The sequence below is a fragment of the Theropithecus gelada genome, chromosome 10, assembly GCF_003255815.1.
Source record: "Theropithecus gelada isolate Dixy chromosome 10, Tgel_1.0, whole genome shotgun sequence".
Classification (NCBI taxonomy): Eukaryota; Metazoa; Chordata; class Mammalia; order Primates; family Cercopithecidae; genus Theropithecus; species Theropithecus gelada.
In genome coordinates, this window is record NC_037678.1 from 34163380 (window position 1) to 34184912 (window position 21533).

General features: G+C 53.6%; 1 protein-coding gene and 1 pseudogene across 2 annotated transcripts in view; one reads left to right on the forward strand and one right to left on the reverse strand.

Annotated features, from left to right (window-relative positions):
- The window catches only part of LOC112632423, a 496008-nt pseudogene that overhangs the window by 220798 nt on the left and 253677 nt on the right, over nucleotides 1–21533 (forward strand). The window lies entirely within an intron of this gene.
- Nucleotides 2235–21143, reverse strand: LOC112633130 (sphingomyelin phosphodiesterase 4-like). The gene is given in 22 exon segments (XM_025399557.1): nucleotides 2235–2285; nucleotides 2421–2514; nucleotides 2648–2704; nucleotides 2774–2942; nucleotides 3495–3696; nucleotides 3841–3960; nucleotides 4176–4249; nucleotides 4252–4314; nucleotides 4317–4472; nucleotides 4642–4691; nucleotides 4738–4854; nucleotides 5242–5251; nucleotides 5316–5389; nucleotides 5998–6142; nucleotides 9645–9723; nucleotides 12665–12744; nucleotides 16711–16835; nucleotides 19907–20058; nucleotides 20183–20235; nucleotides 20316–20424; nucleotides 20799–20874; nucleotides 21028–21143. Coding segments are annotated over 21 exon segments (2049 nt in total). The 5' UTR covers nucleotides 20868–20874; nucleotides 21028–21143.

Here is a 21533-nt window from a genome sequence, read left to right on the forward strand (position 1 = left end):
GGCATTGGCCATCTTCTTAGAGAAGGCCCTCCATGTGGCTTCCTCCAGGAATCCAGATCTTTGGGCTGCCTTTTTTATTTATTTATTTATTTAATTGCAAGATTTAATAGAGTGAAAACAGAGCTCCCATGCAAAGGGAGGGGACCCAAAGGGGGCTGCCGCTCCCTGCTCGAATGTCTGGGTTTATATCCTGATCATTGTCCCTCCCCCTGTGCTCTCAGGCGATACATGATTTGACTATTTCTTTACCTCCTGCTTTAGCCTTCTTTGTATTTTACTGAGTCCTCTTTACTACCTGATTGGGTGTGAGCTGAGCTACAAGCCCCATGTTTAAAGGTGGGTGCGGTCTCCTTCCACAGCTAGGCTTAGGAGTTCTTAGTCGGGATCCTTGGGCTGCTCTTGCTGCAGCCTGTCCATGGTCCGGGTCCATCTCAGCTATGTGAGGGCGCACACAGTGTTGTTAGAGTGTCTTGTGTGTGCTCGACACACCCCTACTCACTTCTATAGGAGAACACAGGACATAGGAAACCTTTAAAACATACATGTGATTCTCTGGTCACAGTTTTGGGTTCAGGCTGAGCTGCTTGGGGCAAGGGGGGCACCCCCCACCCCCGGGGGAAGCCCAAGTCCAGCACACAGGCTGCCCCTCAGAGGGAGGGCTGGCTTGTGGGGGCTGCCGGCTTCCCAGCACCAGCTGGGCCTCAGCCCTCCCGGCATTCCTGCTGAGCACTGTGGGGCACCTGTGCTCAGCAGGGCACAGGGGCATCAGGGATCCTGCTGCAGGCACCCCTGTGCCGCTCGCATGAGGACCATGTCCTCACCGTGAAGGATGAAGAGCAAGACCCTCAGGACCTGCGTCCTCAGAATACCATGCACTGCACCACCCATTGAGAGGCGACCTGACAGCTGGCGGGGCCATGCAGTGAGTGCCTCCCTGTGCTGCCCGCCACTCTGGGCAATGGCCTGCAGCCCTGTGGTGATAAGAGGCCCCCTCTTTTTCATGTGTACTACCCCATCATTTGTGATTGTTATGATAAAGTCATGATTCCTGTGTGCATCAGGAGTTGTCACTGTGTACCCTTCTCCATGAACCTGGGCCTGCTGTCCTGTCAGGAAGCTGTCAGCCTTGGGGCCAGCCCTGACCTCAGCCCTCCTTTTCTGACATACTGTCCCATTACTTGGCTTGTGGTTCATCCTCCAGCTTCCTGGCAAAGTTCCCGCTCCCTGAAGCAGGAAGAGGCTGAGATTAATGCCAAGGAAATGGGGCTGTGGGCCTGGGAGGACTGTGCTGCCGGGCAAGGGTGGCACTGAGCTGGCCACTTCCAGACAGTGGACACAGCTGTGCTGTGGTGGGAGGGGCGGCGCAGGTGTGGCCACAGCACTCTGGAGACAGCCTTCTGAGGCCTGTCAGCGATATTGTCAGGGCGGGAGGGGACAGCGTCTTGCCCCCAGGAGAATACAGTCTGGGCAGGAGACCCAGAGTGATGGTGTGTTTGGAAGGCAGCTCCAGCCCAGCTAGGGGACCAGGAAAGCCCTCCTGCTTCCAGGGGGGTGTGTGCGGCTCTGCCTATGCCTGTCTTCCAGGGCAGTTGGCAGGTCCCAGGATAAGCAAGACTCCTTGCTGGCCCAGGAAGGTCCCTGAAGGCAGCAGGGCCTATGAAGAAACACCTGATAGCCAGTGAGGAACAAGGCACATGACTAGGAAAGAAAGAGCTTTATTTTCAGTCTTCAAAAGGTAGGGCAATACTTCTTTTTTCTTTTTTTTTCCTTTGAAACAGAGTCTCGCTGTGTCTTCCAGGCTCGAGTGCAGTGGCGCGATCTCGGCTCACTGCAAGCTCCGCCTCCCAGGTTCACACCATTCTCCTGTGTCAGCCTCCCGAGTAGCTGGGACTACAGGCGCCCGCCACCATGCCTGGCTAATACTTTTTGTATTTTTTTTTTAGTAGAGACAGGATTTCCCCATGTTAGTTAGCCAGGATGGTCTCAATCTCCTGACCTCGTGATCTGCCCGCCTCTGCCTCCCAAAGTGCTGGGATTACAGGTGTGAGCCACCGCGCCCGGCCAAGGTAGGGTGATACTTAACTTCGTCGTGTGCTTTTGTGTAAATACCAAATAGCAAAATACTAGAACACAAACAGTTTGTCAGTTTGGAGATCAAGTACTTTTTCTATATTGAGTGTCATTTATCTTGGAATTTAGCTGGGTTGAGAAGTAGTGGAATTAATCAGGAAATGCTATGGAGAGCCAGTCTCCAGCTGCAGGTACGTGTGCTTGGCACTGACCAGCTGCAGACACAGATGCAGGCGGCTCAAAGCACCAAGCGGGGCAGGTGCCAGTTCTGCAGTGTCTGCAGCCTCTCCTGTCACTTGGCAAAGTTATTATTCAGGGTCTGCTTCAGTTCCGGGCAGGAGGACACGTACTGTCACAGGTGTGGGGCTCAGAAGCAGGCTGGGGATGGGTGGAGGGACTGTCACCTTGAGCATCCCCAGGAGTGGAGTGTGCTGGGAGTAGGGCCTGCATGGCCCTCACTGGGACCCAGTGAGACCACAGCCGCCTCTGTTTCTGTGCTGCCACCCCTCCTTCCCCACTCCCTCCCTGGGGCCCAGGCTATAGGGCTGCCCTGCTGTCTCCATGCCAGGGGACTCACCATTTCTTGAAGAGGCTCTTGGTGGAGACCTTAGGGAACTGCACAGCTTCCTGGTCCCTGGGTGTAGGAATAGCAGTGAGCCCCAAACAGGCCCCAGGGATGGGGCAGGGGTGACCAGACACTCACCTGGGAGAGCTAGACCCAGCCTCCTCTGGGGCCACCGGGGCTTCTGGCCCTTTTCCAGGAGGGACTTGAGGTACACAGCCAAAAGACAGGGACGTCAGCATGGTGGGGCCCGCGGCAGCGCCAGGCTGCCCAGGCTCACCCCCACCACCCAGGGCCTCACCTCTTGGGCCTGCAAGATGTTGACATTTCACAGCTGGCAGATGAGCACACGGTGCGGAAGTGTGGTGGGCTTTTGCAGGTGCGGGCGCAGGGTCTTTGGGGGTGTGCACCCATCATCTCCCAAGCCCAAGGGTGGAGCTGTGTAGCAAATGCCCCCAGCCTTCTCTGAAGACAGCAGCTGACATCGTCAGGGCTGCTGCAGCTTCCCCACTCAGTTAGAGGCAGAGAGGACATAGCCCAGGGCAAGCAGCAGTGCCAGGGAGGGCCAACTCAGAACAGAGAGGCCTCAAAGAAGGCCAGCAGCAGCCAAAACAGAATCTGGTAGCTACTGAGGCTGAGCCTGGGGCCATGGGTGTGGCCTGCTGCCTGTTTCTGCCCATGAGGCTTAGCAGGTGCCTGCTGGCCACCGCAGGCTAGTGAAACGATAAGAGACAGAAGCTGCCAAGGAAGTCGTCCCAGGAACACAGAGTTGACCGCAATCTGGCCTGCAAAGTGATGCACAGACAGAGGCAGGAGGGCATGGGATGGTGGCACCACAGACCTCAGGATAGCAGCACCCCACCCCCACAGGCCACCTTGGGCAGGAGCATTGAGAACACTTTCTGAAGAGGCCCGGTTGTCCCTCCTGCCCATTCTCTGTGGTTGATGGCAGACGACCACTGGAAGAGCACACAGACCAAGATGGCAATCTTGTAGCTCCAGATGGGCTGCAGCTCTGGGTCCCCCTGGTACTCAATGTCAAACCTTTGCAGCGCATTGATGATCTAGAAACTCAGGCCACAGGGACAGGTCAGAAGACACAGCCCGGACACAACTCAGAGGAGCGGAGCTGCATCTGCTTATAGGGGAGGAAGGAGCTGGGGACAGTTAAGGGCCCAGCCTGCACCTCTGGGACAGGGGCTTCTCACCTGGTACCGACCCGGAAACATGAGGGTGAGTCTGTCCTCACCCCCGATGCAGTCAAGGAGCTGCTGCTTTCTGTTCCCATCCTGGGTGGTGCCCAAGGCAAGTGAACTGTGTGAGCTGTGCTCCACTGAGTTGCCAGAAAGAAGCACCAAGGAGAAGGGTGGGGACTGGTCTTCACCCCACCAGCCACTTAACAGTGAGACATGACGCTCAGGGCGTGGGCCTACCTCCCACAACACTGGCTCCATCTGAGTGGGGCCCGGGACTGGTGCTTGGGCTGACCGCAGGCTGAGGGGGAGTGGATCCTTTGAGGAAGGAGACCCTGATGGCCTGAGGCAGGCTCCATAGTTCGTACCAGGAATATCTGGCGCAGGTACTCCAGGGCCGCCTCCAGGTACTTGTCTGTCTCTGGACACTGTCCTGCCCTGTCTTGTCCAGGTCGTTGGCTGGGTAGGAGCCGTTGGTGTCGTGGGGCTAAAGCCCAGCCATGACAGGAAGGAGTGGCCAGGGGGCTGTCTACACACTGGTCTGAGATGGACATGAGGATCAAGCAGGGGATGAGGGGAAGGCAGCCCCTGCTCTGCTCTGTGCTGGTGAGGGTCAACGGATAGTTTGGGGGTCACCGAACATATGTCTGGGCCAGAAGGGAGAGGAGACAGGGCCAGATAGGTCACCCACTGCTTCCATGAGAAACCAATTCTAGGGTCTGGCAAAGTTGAGTCTCAGAAGGGCTGGTCTGTGCTCCACAAAGCAGGGCCTGGGAGAGGAACCCAGGAGGCCACCTGGGCCAGGGCCAGGCTGACCCCAGCACAGGCCGCTGACTTGGTCGCCAACCACTGGAGCAATGTCCATGCTGGGGAGCCAGTGGCATGGCTGTGAGGAGAGGGGCCGAGACTCACCATCTCTCCAACACACACTGGGGCTGGGAATCGCTACCTGGAGCCTGCTTGTCAGGCGCATACCGCCATGGCTGTAGGTAGCTCAGTCACATTTCTAGGACCTGTGGGAGGCGTGAGCTGAGGGCCCAGTGGCTGGGGGCCAAATCCTCCGTTGGCCCGGAGTTTGGTCCCAGGCAGCAGCTGGGTGGGACTGGCTCTTCCCACGTCCCCCAGAGGGCGCAGGAGAGACTCAGCCTTGTGAGGTGTGGCTCTCTTGCCAGCTCTTCAGAAGCCAGGGCCGCGGGTGGGCTTTCCCAGCCCAGGGGGCCCAATGCTCCCTGGTGGGGTAAGGGCTACGAACTTGCCTGGCACTAGAGAGGTGGGACAGGGCAGGGCTTTCCTATACCTGAGGGTTGGCTTTGGAAACTGAAACAGAACCATGTGGCCCTCCAAGAGCTCCCTCTTCTCCAAGGATCCCCTCCTCTCCAAGGCCTCATAACAACACTTGTTCTCCTCCTCATCCACTCCAGGGGACCTCCCTCATTAGGGTACACAGAGGACACAGGCACCCGTTTGACAGGGCCAGTACAGCTCTGAACAATGCGCCCAGTGGCCAAAGCAATGCTGCAGAAAGAGGTAGCGTTTCTGCTGGATGAACCTCGGGACGGCGTTCGTCCCTGCAGGGAATAGGGTGGGTCACCTGCTGCTTGCCCAGTAAGGAGGCCCTGCTCATAGATGAGTCCAGAACTCATCAACGAGGGTTGGATCTGCTGGGGGAGAGCATGCATCTCTGAGGTATGCTCAGAGCTGGCCTAAGCTTCACTCCTCAGAGGAAGAAACCAAGGTTCAGAGAGGGAACATCCCAAGAACACACAGCACGCAGGCGGCCAAGCCAGTGCAGCTCCTGCACACACCTCACCTCAGTCCCACACAAATAGCCCACTCTGCTGGCCCTGGTGGGGCTGGGAGTCAGGGTCACCCCAGCCCTTCTCCAGACAGGTGGGGAGGAGCAAGAGATGGCAGCACAGTGGGGCTTCTCTGGCCAGTCTGGAGAGAGGCTCTGGGAGCTAGAGATCAGCTGGCAGCCCCACCAGGCCATCTGGGCAGGGTGAAAAAGCACCTTCCTAGCCCTCCAGAGGCCTCTCTGCTCTGTGGGCAGGAAGGGATTCCTCCTCACCCTGCCCCCACCATGCCCTGGGGTGAGGTTGCTGTGGGGCGACACCTGAGGAGGGTAAGAGGAGGAGACAGCAGCTGAGGGAAGCCGCAAGGGCCAGCCACCATTTCAACTCCTCCAGGGGGCTGGTGGCATGGGAGTGGGAGGAGAGCGAGGCCTGCTCTGGCTTCAGGCTGTTGGCAAAGGCAAGCAGGTGCTTCAGCAGCAGGCACACCACCAGCACGTGTTCCTCAGTGGGCCTGAACCACTGCTAGGTGGAGAAGGAGGGGTCAGAGATGGGAAGGACTGTGGCACCCACAGCACTCAGCCTCCAGGTCTGACCACATCCTGCTCTGGGCCATTTGCTCTACTTTCCCACAGGAGGCACGAACCAGGCCGGGAGTGGGGCGACTGTGCCCTGGGACACCACTGTGCCTGGTACCCAGCGGATCTACCTTGCACTGCTTGGCCTAGACGGCAGCCAGCTCATGGTAGGGAAACACTTGGCCCAACACCCACACAGCCCACCCTGGGCAGGGCTCACTAAGAGAGACACATCTGTGGGGGCCCTCCCACCCCTGATCTCTCCCCTCCCCACTGCTGTCCACCTGCAGTGGGTGGCACAGGATAGGGCTCACCAGGCTGTGCCCGCAGGCACTGCTTGATCCTCAGGGCAGGAGAAGGCCGGCGTCACCCCCAAGTTCTGAATCCGGGGTCTCCCACCTGCCGCCCAAGTGTGTGCAGAAAGCACATGGAACTCAGGCGCGGTGCCTCAGACCTGGAATTCCAGCACTTTGGAGGCTGAGGCAGGAAGATCGCTAAGGCCAGGAGTTTGAGATTAGCCTGGGCAGCACAGGGAGACCCTGTCTCCATGAAAGATTTTTAAAAGTTAGCTGGGTGGGGTGCTGCACACCTATAGCTGTAGTGACTCAGGAAGCAGGGGTGGGAGGATCACTTGACCCCAGGAGTTTGAGAGTGCAGTGAGCTAGGATCATGCCACTGCACTCCAGCCTGGGTGACATAGTAAGACCCTTTTCAAAAAATAAAATCCCATGGCTTCACTTTCCTCCCCAACTCCTTCCATCTGCTCCTCATCCCGGACACAGCCAGACTAGGGATCAGCCCAGGAGAGGCTCCAGGCATCACTTCCTCTGTTGCCCGTGGACCTGTGGTCAGGAAAACCCCAAGATGAGCACAGTCGAGTGTACAAGCCAAACCTTTGATTTGCAGCACACAAGCAGGATCCTGGAGACCCAGTCTGAGAGGAAAACCTTTTTGCTGGCTGTGGGCTTCCTCTGGTTGCTCAGCATTGGGAGGGCAGGTGGGAGCATCCAGTGGATGAGGGCACCGAGGGCGGGACCCTGAGTCTGAGTGGACATGCTCGCCTCTCCACACTTGCCCTCCAGCCCTTTGCGCCTCAACACATCCGTGCTGCTGAGGCTGGTACAGGGCATGGTCTCTAGGTATATCCTAGGATGCTGCAGACCCCGCAGGGGCCACTGCCCACATCACCATCCACTCAAGTCTCCCTGTCAGGAAAATGTCCCACAGGTCCAGGTGACACACCCCACAGATCAGTGTCTGAGTCTGAGGATCGAGCTGTGGGGTGAGGGGTATTTTCTTCTTTTTTTGAGACAAGGTCTCACTCTTGTCACCCAGGCTGGAATGCAGTGGCGTGATCTTGGCTCACCATAGCCTCTGCCTCCTGGGCTCAAGGGATTCTTCCACCTCAGCCTTCTGAGTAGCTGGGACCACAGGTACACACCACCACACCTGGTTAATTTTTGTATTTTTTTTTTTTTTGTAGACACGGGGGGCTTGTCATGCTACCCAGGCTGGTCTCCAAGCAGTCTGCCTGCCTCAGCCTCCCAAAGTGCTGGGATTTTAGGCATGGGCCACCGTGCCTAGCTATTTACTTCTATTTATCTGTACTGTTAAGCCTTTGGGCAGTAAATTTGCGTTGTTTTGGAAGGAAGGCCTATGCATGGTGGCTCATGCCTGTAATCCCAGCACTTTGGGAGGCTGAGGCAGGCAGATCACCTGAGGTTAGGAGTTTGAGACCAGCCTGGCCAACATGGTGAAACCCCGTCTCTACTAAAAATACAAAAATTAGCCGGGCATGGTGGCGTGCACCTGTAATCCCAGCTGCTAAGGAGACTGAGGCAAGAGAATGGCTTGAATCCAGGAGATGGAGGCTTCTGTGAGCCGAGATCATATCACTGCACTCCAGCCTGGGCAACAGAGGGTGACTCCATCTCAAAAAAAAAAAAAGAAAAAACAAAAAGAAATATGAGATACCTGTATCTATAGTACCCGACCAGAAGGGCACCAGCAGGGTGGGTCTAGGGTCCATCTCCTCCAGTCTCAGCCCTGGCCCTCCCTCCGATCTCGACCTGGGATCCTGAGTCATGACATCCTCCTTATCCTCCTTACAGCTCAGGGGAGCGGATGACCTCCGCATGGGAACTGGAAACCCACCTTCCCCCACTGGTGCACTCAACCCATCTCACCTGGTCCTTCCAAAGGGTCTGGAGGGCTCACTGCCCATGTCCCAGCTGTCACATGGAACCCTCTCATGCTATTTTCCTACAGGTTTGCTGACCCAAACTTCTCCCTCAGCTTTGCACCCCTCCTGGGCCACGTGCCCACATGGAGTCCCTGGTGACAGTTGCACCTGCTTGCTGCTTAAGGATATGTCCTCAAAGCCCCACGTTTCCCACTGGGCCCAGCCTTGTAGTACCTCAGCTCACCCCGTGTGGGCCTCAGTAGTCACCCCTCCCACCATAGGGTTTGCCAAATGCTTCCTGGAAGCTGTCGTCCTCACCTGGTGGCCCAAGCCCTCTAGTCCCTCCTCTGCAGTGGCTCCTGCAGAATGGGGTGCCCCCGTGTGCTGTGGCTGGCATCCCAGGCCACCAGCACTCAGGGCCCAACATGTTTTCTCACCTTGTCCTCAAATTCCCGTTCACTCATGTGCTCCTTCCCAGGTGAACAGGACAGACCCCTGGCTGTGAACACAGCTCGTCTCCCCGACTCTCACAGATTCATTAACTCTGCCATCCCTGAAATCCCCTACAGGTCTGAACTCTGCTTCACTGACCCCAAATCCATCCACACACTTGTCATTTCTGCCTAGATAGCTGCAACCTCTATGAGGTCACTTACACTCCTCCACCTCTGGAGGTGTGTGTGAGTGGCCAGAGCTCCACAGGTGAAGGCTGGGCCATGTCTGGGCTGTCAAAGACTGACAGCCTCTGTGGGCTACAGGGTCAAGCCCCAAGTTCTTCCCACCCCCCTGCCTCACACGCAGGCTGTGGGTCACAGCACCTCCAGGCGGGGTGACAGACACTTCTGAAGAAGGCAGAAACCACACCACCCGGGAGTCCCAGGCCTCTGTATCTTCCCAAGTGCCAAGCCCTGCAAAGTGGGGGTGAACCTTGCCACTGCAGAGGCCTGACGATTCCAGCTCTTCACACCAGCACCAAGCACGGGGCCCTCAACGGCAGATGCTTGTGACACCTCCACTGGCTGGGAGCCTTGCCAGCCAGGGCCATGCACCTCATTCTTCCTCATAGCCACACTTCCGCCCACACCAGGCTACTCTGCAAAGCCAGGGGCCAGGCCAGGCTGGAGGCTGACCCCCACCTCCCCAACACAGGGATTTCATTCTGCCTGGAGCTAAACTCTTGAGTCACCTGCAGCTGACCCCTTGCTTTGCCAGGCATGGACGTGCACTCTGAGCAAGGGGAAAGGAACAAAGAACCACAGCCGGTACTTGGTAGGCTGTGAAGAGCCTGGAGGCTAAGTTGGGCAGGGCTGTGGAGGGTGCTGGTGACACAGTAGTGCAGAATCTCCAGCTGAGATAACCAACAGAAGCCGGAAGACAGAAGAGCGGAGGACAAGAGGTTGGGTTGGGGAATAGGAGAGATGGGACCAGACATGGGAAGGCAAAGCAGAGAGAGCAATGAGAATGAGACCAGAAGTGAGAAACACCACAGTGACAATCCAAACAGTCCCAGCAACCACGGGTCAGTGCAGCACCCCCGCTCCACAGCCAGGCCAGGGCTGTGGCCATGCACTCATCAGCCTTGGAGGCCCAGGCAGACACCCTCCAGGTCACCTGGGTGGCCACTCAATGTTGCTGGGACCTAAAGACCTCCCGAGCTCATTGGAAGGGCCCAACTTGCTACCATTCCAGATTAGATCCACCCTCCCCAGTGACTCAGGCCATACTGTCACACATACGCATCAGAGTTCTCCAAGAGCCCAGGGCCCTCACTGGGACATGGTGCCAGCCACCAAGACCTCGAGATCCTGAGGCTCAGAAAAGAAACCAGTGGAGCATGTTCCAGGAGGTGAACTCTGCCCAGAAAAGACACACGAAATTGACTGGATTTCCCTGGGTTGTCTTGAGCAATTTACCAAACTGGTATAAGACATGATTAATTCCTATGTGTCTAAAACCCAATCAGTGTCCCCTCCATGAGTGGGCTCTCTGAGAACTAAGGACGAACACAGGTGGCCCTTCCCTCCACCCCTACAGTCTGGAGGTCAGCTGAGGTGGTGTGCACATCAGCTCTAAATCTAGGAGGCAACCTCTCCTGTAGCACCAGGAACTTTCACCCTCCAGATAAGGTGGGCTTCCAAGGGCAGGAGCTCCCAAGGATCTGGCCAGAACCACACACACCCAGAGGGAGCAGGAATCTGAGGCTGAGCTGGCTCCCAGCCAAGACCCTCCAATTTCCTCCACGCCCTGCAGCACCGTGGCCTGCCAAAGCACACTCAGCCTAGCACAGCCAGAGCGACGCGCACATCCTGCTCTGACAGCAGTATGCCTCCTGCCTGAGCAGTGCATCCACTGGGGTCCACATCAGGAGAGATCAGAACACACCTACTAGACATCAAGACAGGCAGAGCAGGGTGGTGGTGCCCTCCACACCCTTCCTCTGTGCCAGATCTGGGTCTCAGGCAGGAATCAGACATACAGGTCCCCAGTGTGGTGTCTCCTCACTTGCAGGGACACAGTGGCCTGCAGCACCATGGCTGTCCTTACTGCCCACAGGGCCACCAAGGAGCAAGCACACACCCTGGACTCAACCAGGGTGAGGGCGATGACCCCAGGAGCCTCACTTCTTGCGTCTGGAGACAAGGGCTAGCAGGAATGGGCAGTGATTTATCTATGGCAGGTGCGGCACAGGCCCAGGCAAGTGGCAAGGGACCTTAGAGGACACAGACATCCGTAGCTGCCTTTCTCTCGTTCCCACCCACCCAGTTTTCTCACTTTTTTTTTTTTTTTTAACCTCAGTTGGAAGAAGCAAAGTGGATTATTTCTGGGTACTTGGTACCAGCACTGCAAGTCATTCTGAGCAGGGCCCACCCACCCCTAGGTCTGGCCAAGAGTACGTGAGTGTGGACAAGGGAAAGGCACCTCTTGCCTTCTCCAGGGACAGCCACCTGCTTTTCTGTCTGGCCCGTGAGGACACAATCTTCACAGGTGACAGCCCAGAAGAGCCTTTCTGGCTGGCCTTTGAAAGTAGGTGTGTTTCCACTCAGAAGGCAGAAGGAGCCACAGGAACACCATGCAGTGTAGCAGCCCCTGCTCCTGCCAGGCCAGAACCACATGCAGGAACATTGAGGGTCCCAGAGCCGCATGGGAGGAATGGGCCCTGGGAACAACCAGGCCCCCAGGCGCACGCAGCTAGTCTGCTCTGGGAGCAGGAAGGGCACTGCAGGCTCTTGGTGACTCAGGAGGCCCCAGCTGGGGTCCTCAGCTTTTCCCCGTTCTCCCATGCGATGCTGAGGGTAAGGATTTGGGGACCCTATGCTTTTAAGACAGCCTCCACACTGCAAAGCCTGGGGCCGTAGAACTGGCTGCAGAGACTGTGGCAGAAGCAGATCCACAGCTCTTCCTCGGAAACAGAGGAAGAGTGACAGGATGCTCTTCTGAACTCCATCACCCACAGAGCCTTTATTCTAGAGGAAGCCCTCAAGAATGGTGTTAGTGACAAAGCCAAAGTCTCGGAAGCACACTGATGCACAGACACTGTGGGCACCAGACTACATGGCTGATGCCACCTCAGGCAGAGTCCTGGATCTGTGTGAGCCAGACTGCTCCACGGAGGGTGACCAACAGGGGATCTACCGCTTTCTCACTCTGACTAGTCCGGGGGATGTTAGCTCCATGGACAGCAACAGCAGGAGTGACCCGGGGTCTCCGCCACCTCCACGCATCTGTGACTAGTGTGCTCCCCAGAGAGGGAACAGGAAGAGGTAAAGTGGAGGGAGAGGAGGCAGGCCAGGCCTCATGCAGGAGGGTGCCAGGCCCCACACACCGTGAGAGCGGCTGCTTGTTCATGCTCTGGAGGAGGTGGGGGAGTAGGGGGGACAGCAAAAGGAGGCTCCAGGTCACCACCGTGGGCAGACGTCTGCCCCAGGCAGCCACTTCATGAGAAAACACCAAGTTGCTGCTAGTGGTCAAGGAGACGAGAACGTGGCTCCCAGAGACATCACAGTTCTGCCACACCCAGAGCAAGAGCACCACAGCTTCATCTGTTCCCCTGCCAGGGAGGGGCTCCAGAGAGGCCAGGCCTCAAGTGTCCACACAACAGGGTGCAATGCCCCCTGCCCCCCATCAGGGACTAGAGAACTATGCCCACCTCTTGTTTGGCTTCTGAGTGAAGGGTGGGTGGTGAGTTTCTATTCTCACCATCCAGCCTGGGCAAACTCAGGCAGGATAAGAAGCAACAGGCTGAGCAGGGTCAGAAGAAGGAGGAGGGAACAAAAACTGTGGAAACATACCTTGGCGTAAGGGGACTGCATATTTTGGCACATCTCCGAGGAATACTAGCAAAGCAACATTTCAACAAAAACCTGCAAAAAAGCATTAGTCAAATTATTCTCAACAATGGTGCCAAGACCATTCAGTGGGGAAAGGACAGTGCCTCCAACATAGAGCTGGGAACACGGAATATCCACATGCAGAACAGGGAAGCTGCGCCCTTCCTTCACACCATTGCCAAAAACTAAAAGTCAGTAAGCAATCCAAGGATAAGAACTAAAACCATAAACTCAGAAGAAAACATGGGAGAACGTTACACTGGATTTCACGATGATTAATTAGATATGACACCCAAAGTGCAGGCAACAAAAGAAACAGACAACCAGGCTTTATCAAAGTCAACACTCTTTTTTTTTTTTTTTTTTTTTTTTTAAGACGGAGTCTCGCTGTGCTCCCAGGCTGGAGTGCAGTGGCGTGATCTCGGCTCACTGCAAGCTCTGCCTCCCGGGTTCATGCCATTCTCCCGCCTCAGCCTCCCAAGTAGCTGAGACTACAGGCGCCCGCCACCACGCCCAGCTAGTTTTTTGTATTTTTAGTAGAGACGGGGTTTCACCATGTTAGCCAGGATAGTCTCGATCTCCTGACCTCGTGATCCACCCGCCTCGGCCTCCCAAAGTGCTGGGATTACAGGCTTGAGCCACCGCGCCCAGCCAACACTCTTTTATTAAAAGATACTACTGATAGAGTCAAAAGGCAACCAGCAGATGTGGTGGCTGATGCCTGTCATCCCAGCACTTTGAGAGACTGAGGCAGGTGGATGGCTTGAGGCAGGTGTTCAAGATCAGCCTGGCCAACATAGTGAAAATCTGTCTCTACAAAAAATACAAAAATGAGCTGGGTGTGATGGGACACACCTATAGTCTCAGCTACTTGGGAGTCTGAGGTGGCAGGATCAGTTCCCAGTAGTTTGAGGCTGCAGTGAGCTGAGATTGTGACACTGCACTCCAGCCTGGGCAACACAGAGTGAGACCCTGTCTCAAACAAAAAAGAAAAACAGAAGCAACTCAAGTGTCCACTGGGAGATGAACGGATACACATAATGTGGTATATCCACACAATAGAACACTATTCAGCCTTAAAAAGGAAGGACATTTCTGACAATCTGTAACGTGGATTAATCTTGAGTCCATTATGCAATATGAGATCTAGGAGTCAAATCCATAGAAAGAAAGCAGAATCGTGATTGCCAGGGGCTGGGTGGGGAATTGTTTAACGGTTTAGTTTCTTTTTTGTTAAAAGAGATGGGGTTTCACTATGTTTGCCAGGCTGGTCTTGAACTTCTGGCTTTGAGCAATGCTTCCCTCCTTGGCCTCCCAAAGTGCTAGGATTACAGGTGTGAGGCCCCCGTTCCCAGGCCAATTCAGTTTCAGTTTTGCAAGGTGAAAAGCATTCTGGAGATGGGATGCACAGCAACGTGAATGTACTTAACACTACTGACTGTACACTTGGAAGTGGTTAAGACAGTACATTTTATGTATATGTTAAAATTAAAATTTTTTTTATTAATTAAAAAGCAAAAAGAGCCAGGTGTGGTGGCTTACACCTGTAATCCCAGCACTTTGGGAGGCTGAGGCAGGTGGATTGCCTGAGGTTAGGAGTTCAAGATCAGCCTGGACCAACATGGTAAAACCCTGTCTCTACTAAAAATGCAAAAATTAGCTGGGCATGGCAGCGTATTGGGGGAACCAGCCCCCAATATTTCAATGTAGATTCTTTTCTATTTTCCCTAAGTGTCAGCCGGTCTGAGAAATAAAGGGAAAGAGTCCAAAAGAGAGAAATTTTAAAGCTGGGTATCCGGGGGAGACATCACATGTCAGCAGGTTCCATGATGCCCCCTGAGCCACAAAACCAGCAAGTTTTTATTATGGATTTCAAAAGGGGAGGGGTGTACAAATAGGGTGTGGGTCACAGAGGTCACATGCTTCAAGGGCAATAAAATATCACAAAGCAAATGGGGGCAGAGCAAGATCACAGGACCAAGGTGAAATTAGAGTTGCTGATGAAGTTTCATGTCCCACTGGGATGCATTGTCCTTGATAACATCTTATCAGGAGACAGGGTTTGAGAGCAGACAACCGGTCTGACTAAAATTTACTAGGCAGAAATTTTCTAATCCTAATAAGCCTGGGGGCGCTACAGGAGACGGGGCTTATTTCATCCCTTACCTACAACTGTATAAGACAGACACTCCTAGAGCGGCCATTTTAGAGACCTCCCCCTAGGGATGATTCTCTTTCTCGGGGCTATTCCTCACTGAGAAAAAGAATTCAACAGTATTTCTCCCATTCGCTTTTGTAAGAAGAGAAGTATAACTGTTCTGTCTGGCCCCTCAGGCAGTCAGGCCCAATGGTTATCTCCCTTGTTCCCTGAAAATCGCAGCCATCCTGTTCCTTTTGGATGCCCAGATTTCATATTGTTCAAACACACATGCTCTATAAACAATTTGTGCAGATAACGCAATCATCACAGGATCCTCAGTTTATGAAGATGACAGGATTAAGAGATTAAAGACAGGCATAGGAAATTATAAGTATTGATTGGGGAAGTGATAAATGTCCATGAAATCTTCACAATTTATGTTCTTCTGCCAAGAACACAGAGCCAGTCCCTCCATTTGGGGTCCCTGACTTCCTGCAACAGCAGCGGGTGCCTATAATCCCAGCCGCTCAGAGGCTGAGGCAGGAGAATTACTTGAACCCAGGTGGAGGTTGCAGTGAGCCAAGATCTCACCATTGCACTCCAGCCTGGGTGACAGAGACTCCATCTAGAATAATAATAATAATAATAATGCTTTGGTCTGGAAAACAGCAGAACCTCCCAGTTCTGTCCTGTAAGCTTGCCCTGCCCACTTCACAGCCAGCACAGCCCACAGTCCACATACCTGAGAGCCATCGGGGCACCGTGGTCCCCTCTGAACAGGAATGATGGTTCCTACCATTCCACCCCTGGAGGAAGCTGTGAAATGGCATGGAGGCTTCAAAAAATGCAGCAAGCCAGATACTAGGAGTTATGTACAAGGTGGGAAAAAGAATCCTATCTTATCTACATTCCAGACTGTCAACAGTGAGGCTGAGGCTACCAGGTCAGCCCTAGGATCCAGTGTCAGAAGCAGCACCTGCCGATTCTCTGAGGTGTGCCAAGAACACACAGCCAGGACCTGAGAGGTGGCCAGCACTCAGGAAGTGAGCCGGCCCATACCATCCTGAGAGGCTGGATCGCCTCTGGGCAGACAAGGGACTCTGTCACCTGCTACTCAAATCCTCTGAATCAGTTGAAGGCCTGTGGAGGCTGCACAGACCCCTCACCATTCAGTGTCATAAAAATGCTACTGGGGCAGGGCTTAATATCCACATGGTGGTAATCACAGGAAACATCTCCAACAACACAGGAAATGGAAACTAAAAGACGGAAACAATTATATCACCACGGGCAAAACGAAACAACTCCCGTGGACAGGAGATCCTGGGATGAAAAACGTTGTCAATGACATATAAGCTAGATTGGTGGGCAGGTTTATTTTCATGTTTTCTAAATGTCATAGCAGGAAAATATCAACAATTTAGAATCAGCCCCTGGCTGAGGGGCCGTCTCTGGGACACTCCTCCACATAGCGGAAGGTGGCTGAACAGTTTCTTTTCTTTCTTTCTTTCTTTTTTTTTTTTTTTTTTTGAGATGGAGTCTAGCTCTGTCACCCAAGCTAAAGTGCAGTGGTGTGATCTCAGCTCACTGCAGCCTCTGCCTCGTCTGGTTCAAGCAATTCTCTGCCTCAGCCTCCTGAGTAGCTGGGACTACAGGCGGCTGCCAGCATGCCTGGCTAATTTTTGTGTTTTTAGTAGAGACAGGGTTTTACCATGTTGGACAGGCTGGTCTCAAAGTCCTGACCTCACATGATCCACCCACCTCAGCCTCCCAAAGTGCTGGGATTACTGGCATGAGCCACGGCGCCTGCTGGCTGAACAGTTTCTTTTGAGACAGAAGCTGAGACCAGCTGGGCTCTCACCTGGAGCCGTTTCTGACCTCCAGATCTCGTGGGAGGTGGGGTCCGCATTCACAGACGTCTGATGAGAGATGTCTGGCTTCGGGAGGCTAGTGTGGTGGAGGCTGTAGGAAGCAAAGGGCATGGCTGGTGTCCTGAGGGAGACACAGAAACAGGTCCAAGTTACAGGCTCCCACTGGCGTAGCCAGGGACAATCTGGACATCAAAATCTGTGGCAGTAGGGACTGATTACAACTTGTTCAATAACACAATGCTCCCCGCCGCCCCGTGATCCACACTGACATCCCTGAATAAATAGCAAAGAGAGAAGTGTTCCTTACCACAGAGTGACCACTGACCCACCAATCAATGTAGAAGGGATGAAGTTAGAGAACCACCATTTGGCAGCCACCCTATTAAGAGCTGATTTGGTCCAGAATCAACACTGAGGTCAGGCATGGGGGCTCACACCTGTCATCTCGGCACTTTGGGAGGCCAAGGTGGGAGGATTTCTTGAGACCAGGCATTTGAGACCAGCCTGGGCAACAAAGTGAGACCCTGTCTCTACAAAAACATTAAACCATAAAATAGCTGGGCGTGGTGGCATGTGCCTGTAGTCCTAGCTGCTTACAAGGCTGAGAGAATGGCTTGGGTCCAGGAGTTGAGGCTACAGTGATGCATGATCATGCCAACTTCACTCCAGCTTGCGGTGACAGAGCAATACCCTGTTTCTAAAAAAATAAGAAATTTCCAGCCTGGGCAACATGGCAAAACCCTGTCTCTACAAAAATACAAAAATTAGCCAGGTGTGATGGTGCCTGCCTATAGTCCCAGATACTTGGGCTCAGGCGGGAAGATCACTTGAGCCCAGGAAGTTAAGGCTGCCGTGAGCCGAGATCACAGCACTTCACTCCAGCCTGGGGTGAGAGAACAAGAACCTGTCTCAAAATAAAATAAAATGAATTTGAAAAAAGGAGAGAATTAACAGCAGATGCTAATACTAGTGAAATTATAAAGTCCTCATACATCTTCCTGATAAATCCTCATTACCAATTCTTTTTTCTTTATTTTTTGAGACAGTGTCTCATTCTGTTGCCCAGGCTGGAGTGCAATGACGCAGTCACAGCTCACTGCAACTTCAACCTCCTAGACTTAGGCCTCCCAAGTAGTTGGGACCACAGGTGCACACCACCATGCCTGGCTAATGTTTTTAACAGGAACAAAATCGTGTTATGTTGTCCAGGTACTCATTACTAATTTTTATTGTTGAGATAAGGTCTCGCTCTGTAGCCCAGGCTGGAGTACAGTGGCACGATCTTGGCTCACTGCCACCTCTGCCTCCAGGGTGAAAATGATCCTTTCGCCTCAGCCTTCCACATAACTGGAATTACAGGTGCACACCACCATGCCTGACGTAAATTTTGGGTAGAGATGGGGTTTTTCTATGTTGTCCGGGCTGGTCTCGCACTCCTGAACTCCAGTGATCCTCTACCTTGGCCTCCCGAAGTGCTGGGATTACAGGCATGAGCCACAGCGCCTGGCTTCATTACTATTTAATCTAGGCACAAAGTACTGATTTTACAGGGACAAACCTGGCCGACATTCTTTCTGCCCAGTGATAACGCTAGCATCATCAGCAATGGGGTAAAGACGCACTGCAGCCCTCCTGGTGAGACACTTGGCAAGGACCAGATGTCCCACTGCGGTGCTACTGCCAACAAAGCCCAAGCTGATATCAGCCCAAGGGGCGGCCCTCAGCAAGCCCCAGCAAATATCAGACAGCCCAAAGGGCAGCCCTCTCCCTGAGCCGGGAGAATCACTTGAACCCGAGGCGGAGGTTGCAGTGAGCTGAGATTTTGCCATTGCACTCCAGCCTGGGAAAGAGAGCGAGACCCTGTCTCCAAAACATACCAAAAAACAAACATGATGGCTGAATTTGGTGGCACATGCCCATAATCCCTGCACTTTGGGAGGCTGAGGCAAGAGGATCACTTGAGCCCAGGAGTTCTACACCAGCCTGGGCAGCATAACTAGACACATCTTACAAAAAGTAAAGGCTGGGTGTGGGGGTGCAGCATGCCTACAGTACCAGCTACTTGGGATGCCGAAGGAGGAGGATCACTTGAGCTCAGGAGGTCGACGTTGCACTGCACTTCAGCCTAGGTGACCAAGCTAGACCCTGTCTCAAAAAAAAAAAAAAAAAAAAAAAAAAGCCAGGGTGCAGTGGCTCACTGGCTCACGCCTATAATCCCAGCATTTTGGGAGGCTGAGGTGGGCAGATCAGTTGAGGTCAGGAGTTCAAGACCAGCCTGGCCAACATGGTGAAACCCTGTCTCTACTGAAAATACAAAAATTAGCTGAGGGTGGTAACACATGCCTGTAATCGCAGCTACTCAGGAAGCTGAGGTGGGAGAATTGCTTGAACCTGGGACACTGAGGTTGCAGTGAGCCAAGATTGTGCCACCGCACTGCAGCCTAGGTGACAGAGTGAGACTCCATCTTAAATAAAATGTATATATATAATATATAAAATATGTATAATATATTTAAATATAATATGAATTAATATGTTATATATTTATTATGTACAATTTATGTATTTTTAATATATACATATATAATTTCTAAAAGAAAAAAGTAAAAAGACCCAAAATGTTAAAACAGGCAAAAACAAAAAACAAAAAACAGGCGTAAAATGACCGCTTGGCAGCTGGACTGTGCATCTGAGAGGTGTGAATCTGCCTCGCCTCCGAGTCCTCCACAGGATCAGCCACATTTCAGGGCCACTGATCACTGCCGCCACCCGGGCAGCGTCTCCTCCTGCTGCCCCCTTTCTCCCTGCCACTCTCTGGGGTCACCTGTTCAACATGTGAATTGTAGGTAGAGGCCCGGCCTGATCTGCACGTGCCAGCAGATCTGGGATGGGCCAGCATCTGCAGGGAGGGGCCTGCATGCAGCCTCCCGGGATAGGCCAGAGAGACTGAGGAGAGTCGGAGGTGCATAGGCAGCTGCTGCTGGAGCAAAGGGGTCTCCTGGGAAGTCAGCCAAGAGGCCCTGGGTTAGGGCCCATTGAGGCCCCAGCACAGCCAGACATGAGAGCTCCTGGTTCACACTCCCCACCTGTGCAGTCCGGCATCAGGCCCAGCCTGTTTGGACTAGTACAACAGACTCTTTGACCCAGAGCCTCCCTATCAAGACCTGCTGGTAACAATCAGGGCAGCTTTACCTGGGAGCTGGTGAGGGTCTGGCCCCCCTGGGCTGGAGGAGAGTGTGGGGTGGGGGCACATTGCCTTCAGTGGGCAGGAACCACAACAGGTACCTGTCCACCAGAATGAAGTAGGTACGCCTGAAGTACAGACGTGGAGGGACACGGAGTGGCTGGAAAACCAAGCTATTTGTTAGTGTGGGCTCTGGACACCGCCTGGCCACCAAGCACCGGCAAGTGCAGGGAAGCCCAGGGCCATGGCCCCGCCCCTCCCAGCAAGAGGCATCTCTTCCCTACTTTTTGAGTGATGAGGCTCAAGGCAAAGGAGAATATGTAATACTCCAACAGATCTGACAGCAGCGTCAGGGGTAAACACACAGGGTTGCTGAGTCACCCACAGCCTCCCTACCTCAGGGCCACCAAAGGATACTCAGGACTAGGTTCAGGCCAAAGCCCCCAGTGAGGGGGAACTGGACCTCATTGTGGTACAGGGGACTGTTGAGGAGGACGTGCTCCTGGATGGACGCCTTCAGAGGACCCTGCAGAGAGATGCAGCGAGGTTGTGGGCAGGTGCTGGTACGTAGTGCCTGATACCTGGTGCCCCCCACACAGCAGCCTTTGGGAAGGCTGCTGGGGAAGACGTGCACACAGAACCAACCTGTGGGGACAGTGCCCTGTCTCTGAGCAGTGCCTGAACAAGAGTCTTTGCTTAGAATTTCTCCTACCATCTCATAAAAAGCTGCAGACAGCAAGGGTAGCAGCCATGCAATACCCATGTCCTTTCCCTCTCATATCCCCCGAGCAAATCACCCCTCAATTTGTCCTTGGAGGACTGGAAGAGACTGCCCGTCACCGCAGAGCTGTGCAAGGTCCACTGTCCCGAGCACCATTCTCACCACTGTGGTTTACTTACAGGCAGGAAGGAGATGGGAAAGTCAACCTTCCAGTCTTCAGCCTGAAGCTTATAAACCAACTTCATCATTGGGCCACTGAACATTAAATTGACCAAACAAACAAAAACAGGGCAAATAAACTGCAAATTATCTTGCTTTGATTGTTTCCTTAGAAATCGAGAGAGTGATTTAAAGGTGGAATCACCATGAGAAAGCACCCAGCCTCTCTCAGGTGACAAACCTCCCTACCCAGGATTGAGAAACTCCACGATGCTGTACTCCACAGGATCCAGGTGCCCCTGTAAGAAGCAGAGGTTCCAGCCAACGAGGACACCATCCAGGCTGCCGAAAATGCTCTCTACCAGCCATGGAAGATGGTATGCAGATCCTGAAACCGTGTGCCGCAAGGCTGCAGGCAGGCCCAGCACCCGGCTCTAGTCCTGCACTGCCTGCTGCCCAGCTCCCTCCGAGGAGGCCACTCCCTGGCTAAGACCCACGGGATCAGCCCTGTGCCCAAAGGAACCCTGGTGTGATGGTGCCAATGAGAAGAGAAGCTTTGGATTCTTCCAGTGTGGTACATGGCATACCAAGCAGCGTTGCTTTAGACTTGGGCCAGTTAAGTCAGTCAGTCTCTTAACAAAATACATTTTGTGTGTGTGTGACAGAAGACTAAGGAAAAATAAAAAAAACAAAAACAATGAAGAAAACAAAACAAAATTAAATTAAAATTAAAATTAAAATAAACAAAATACATA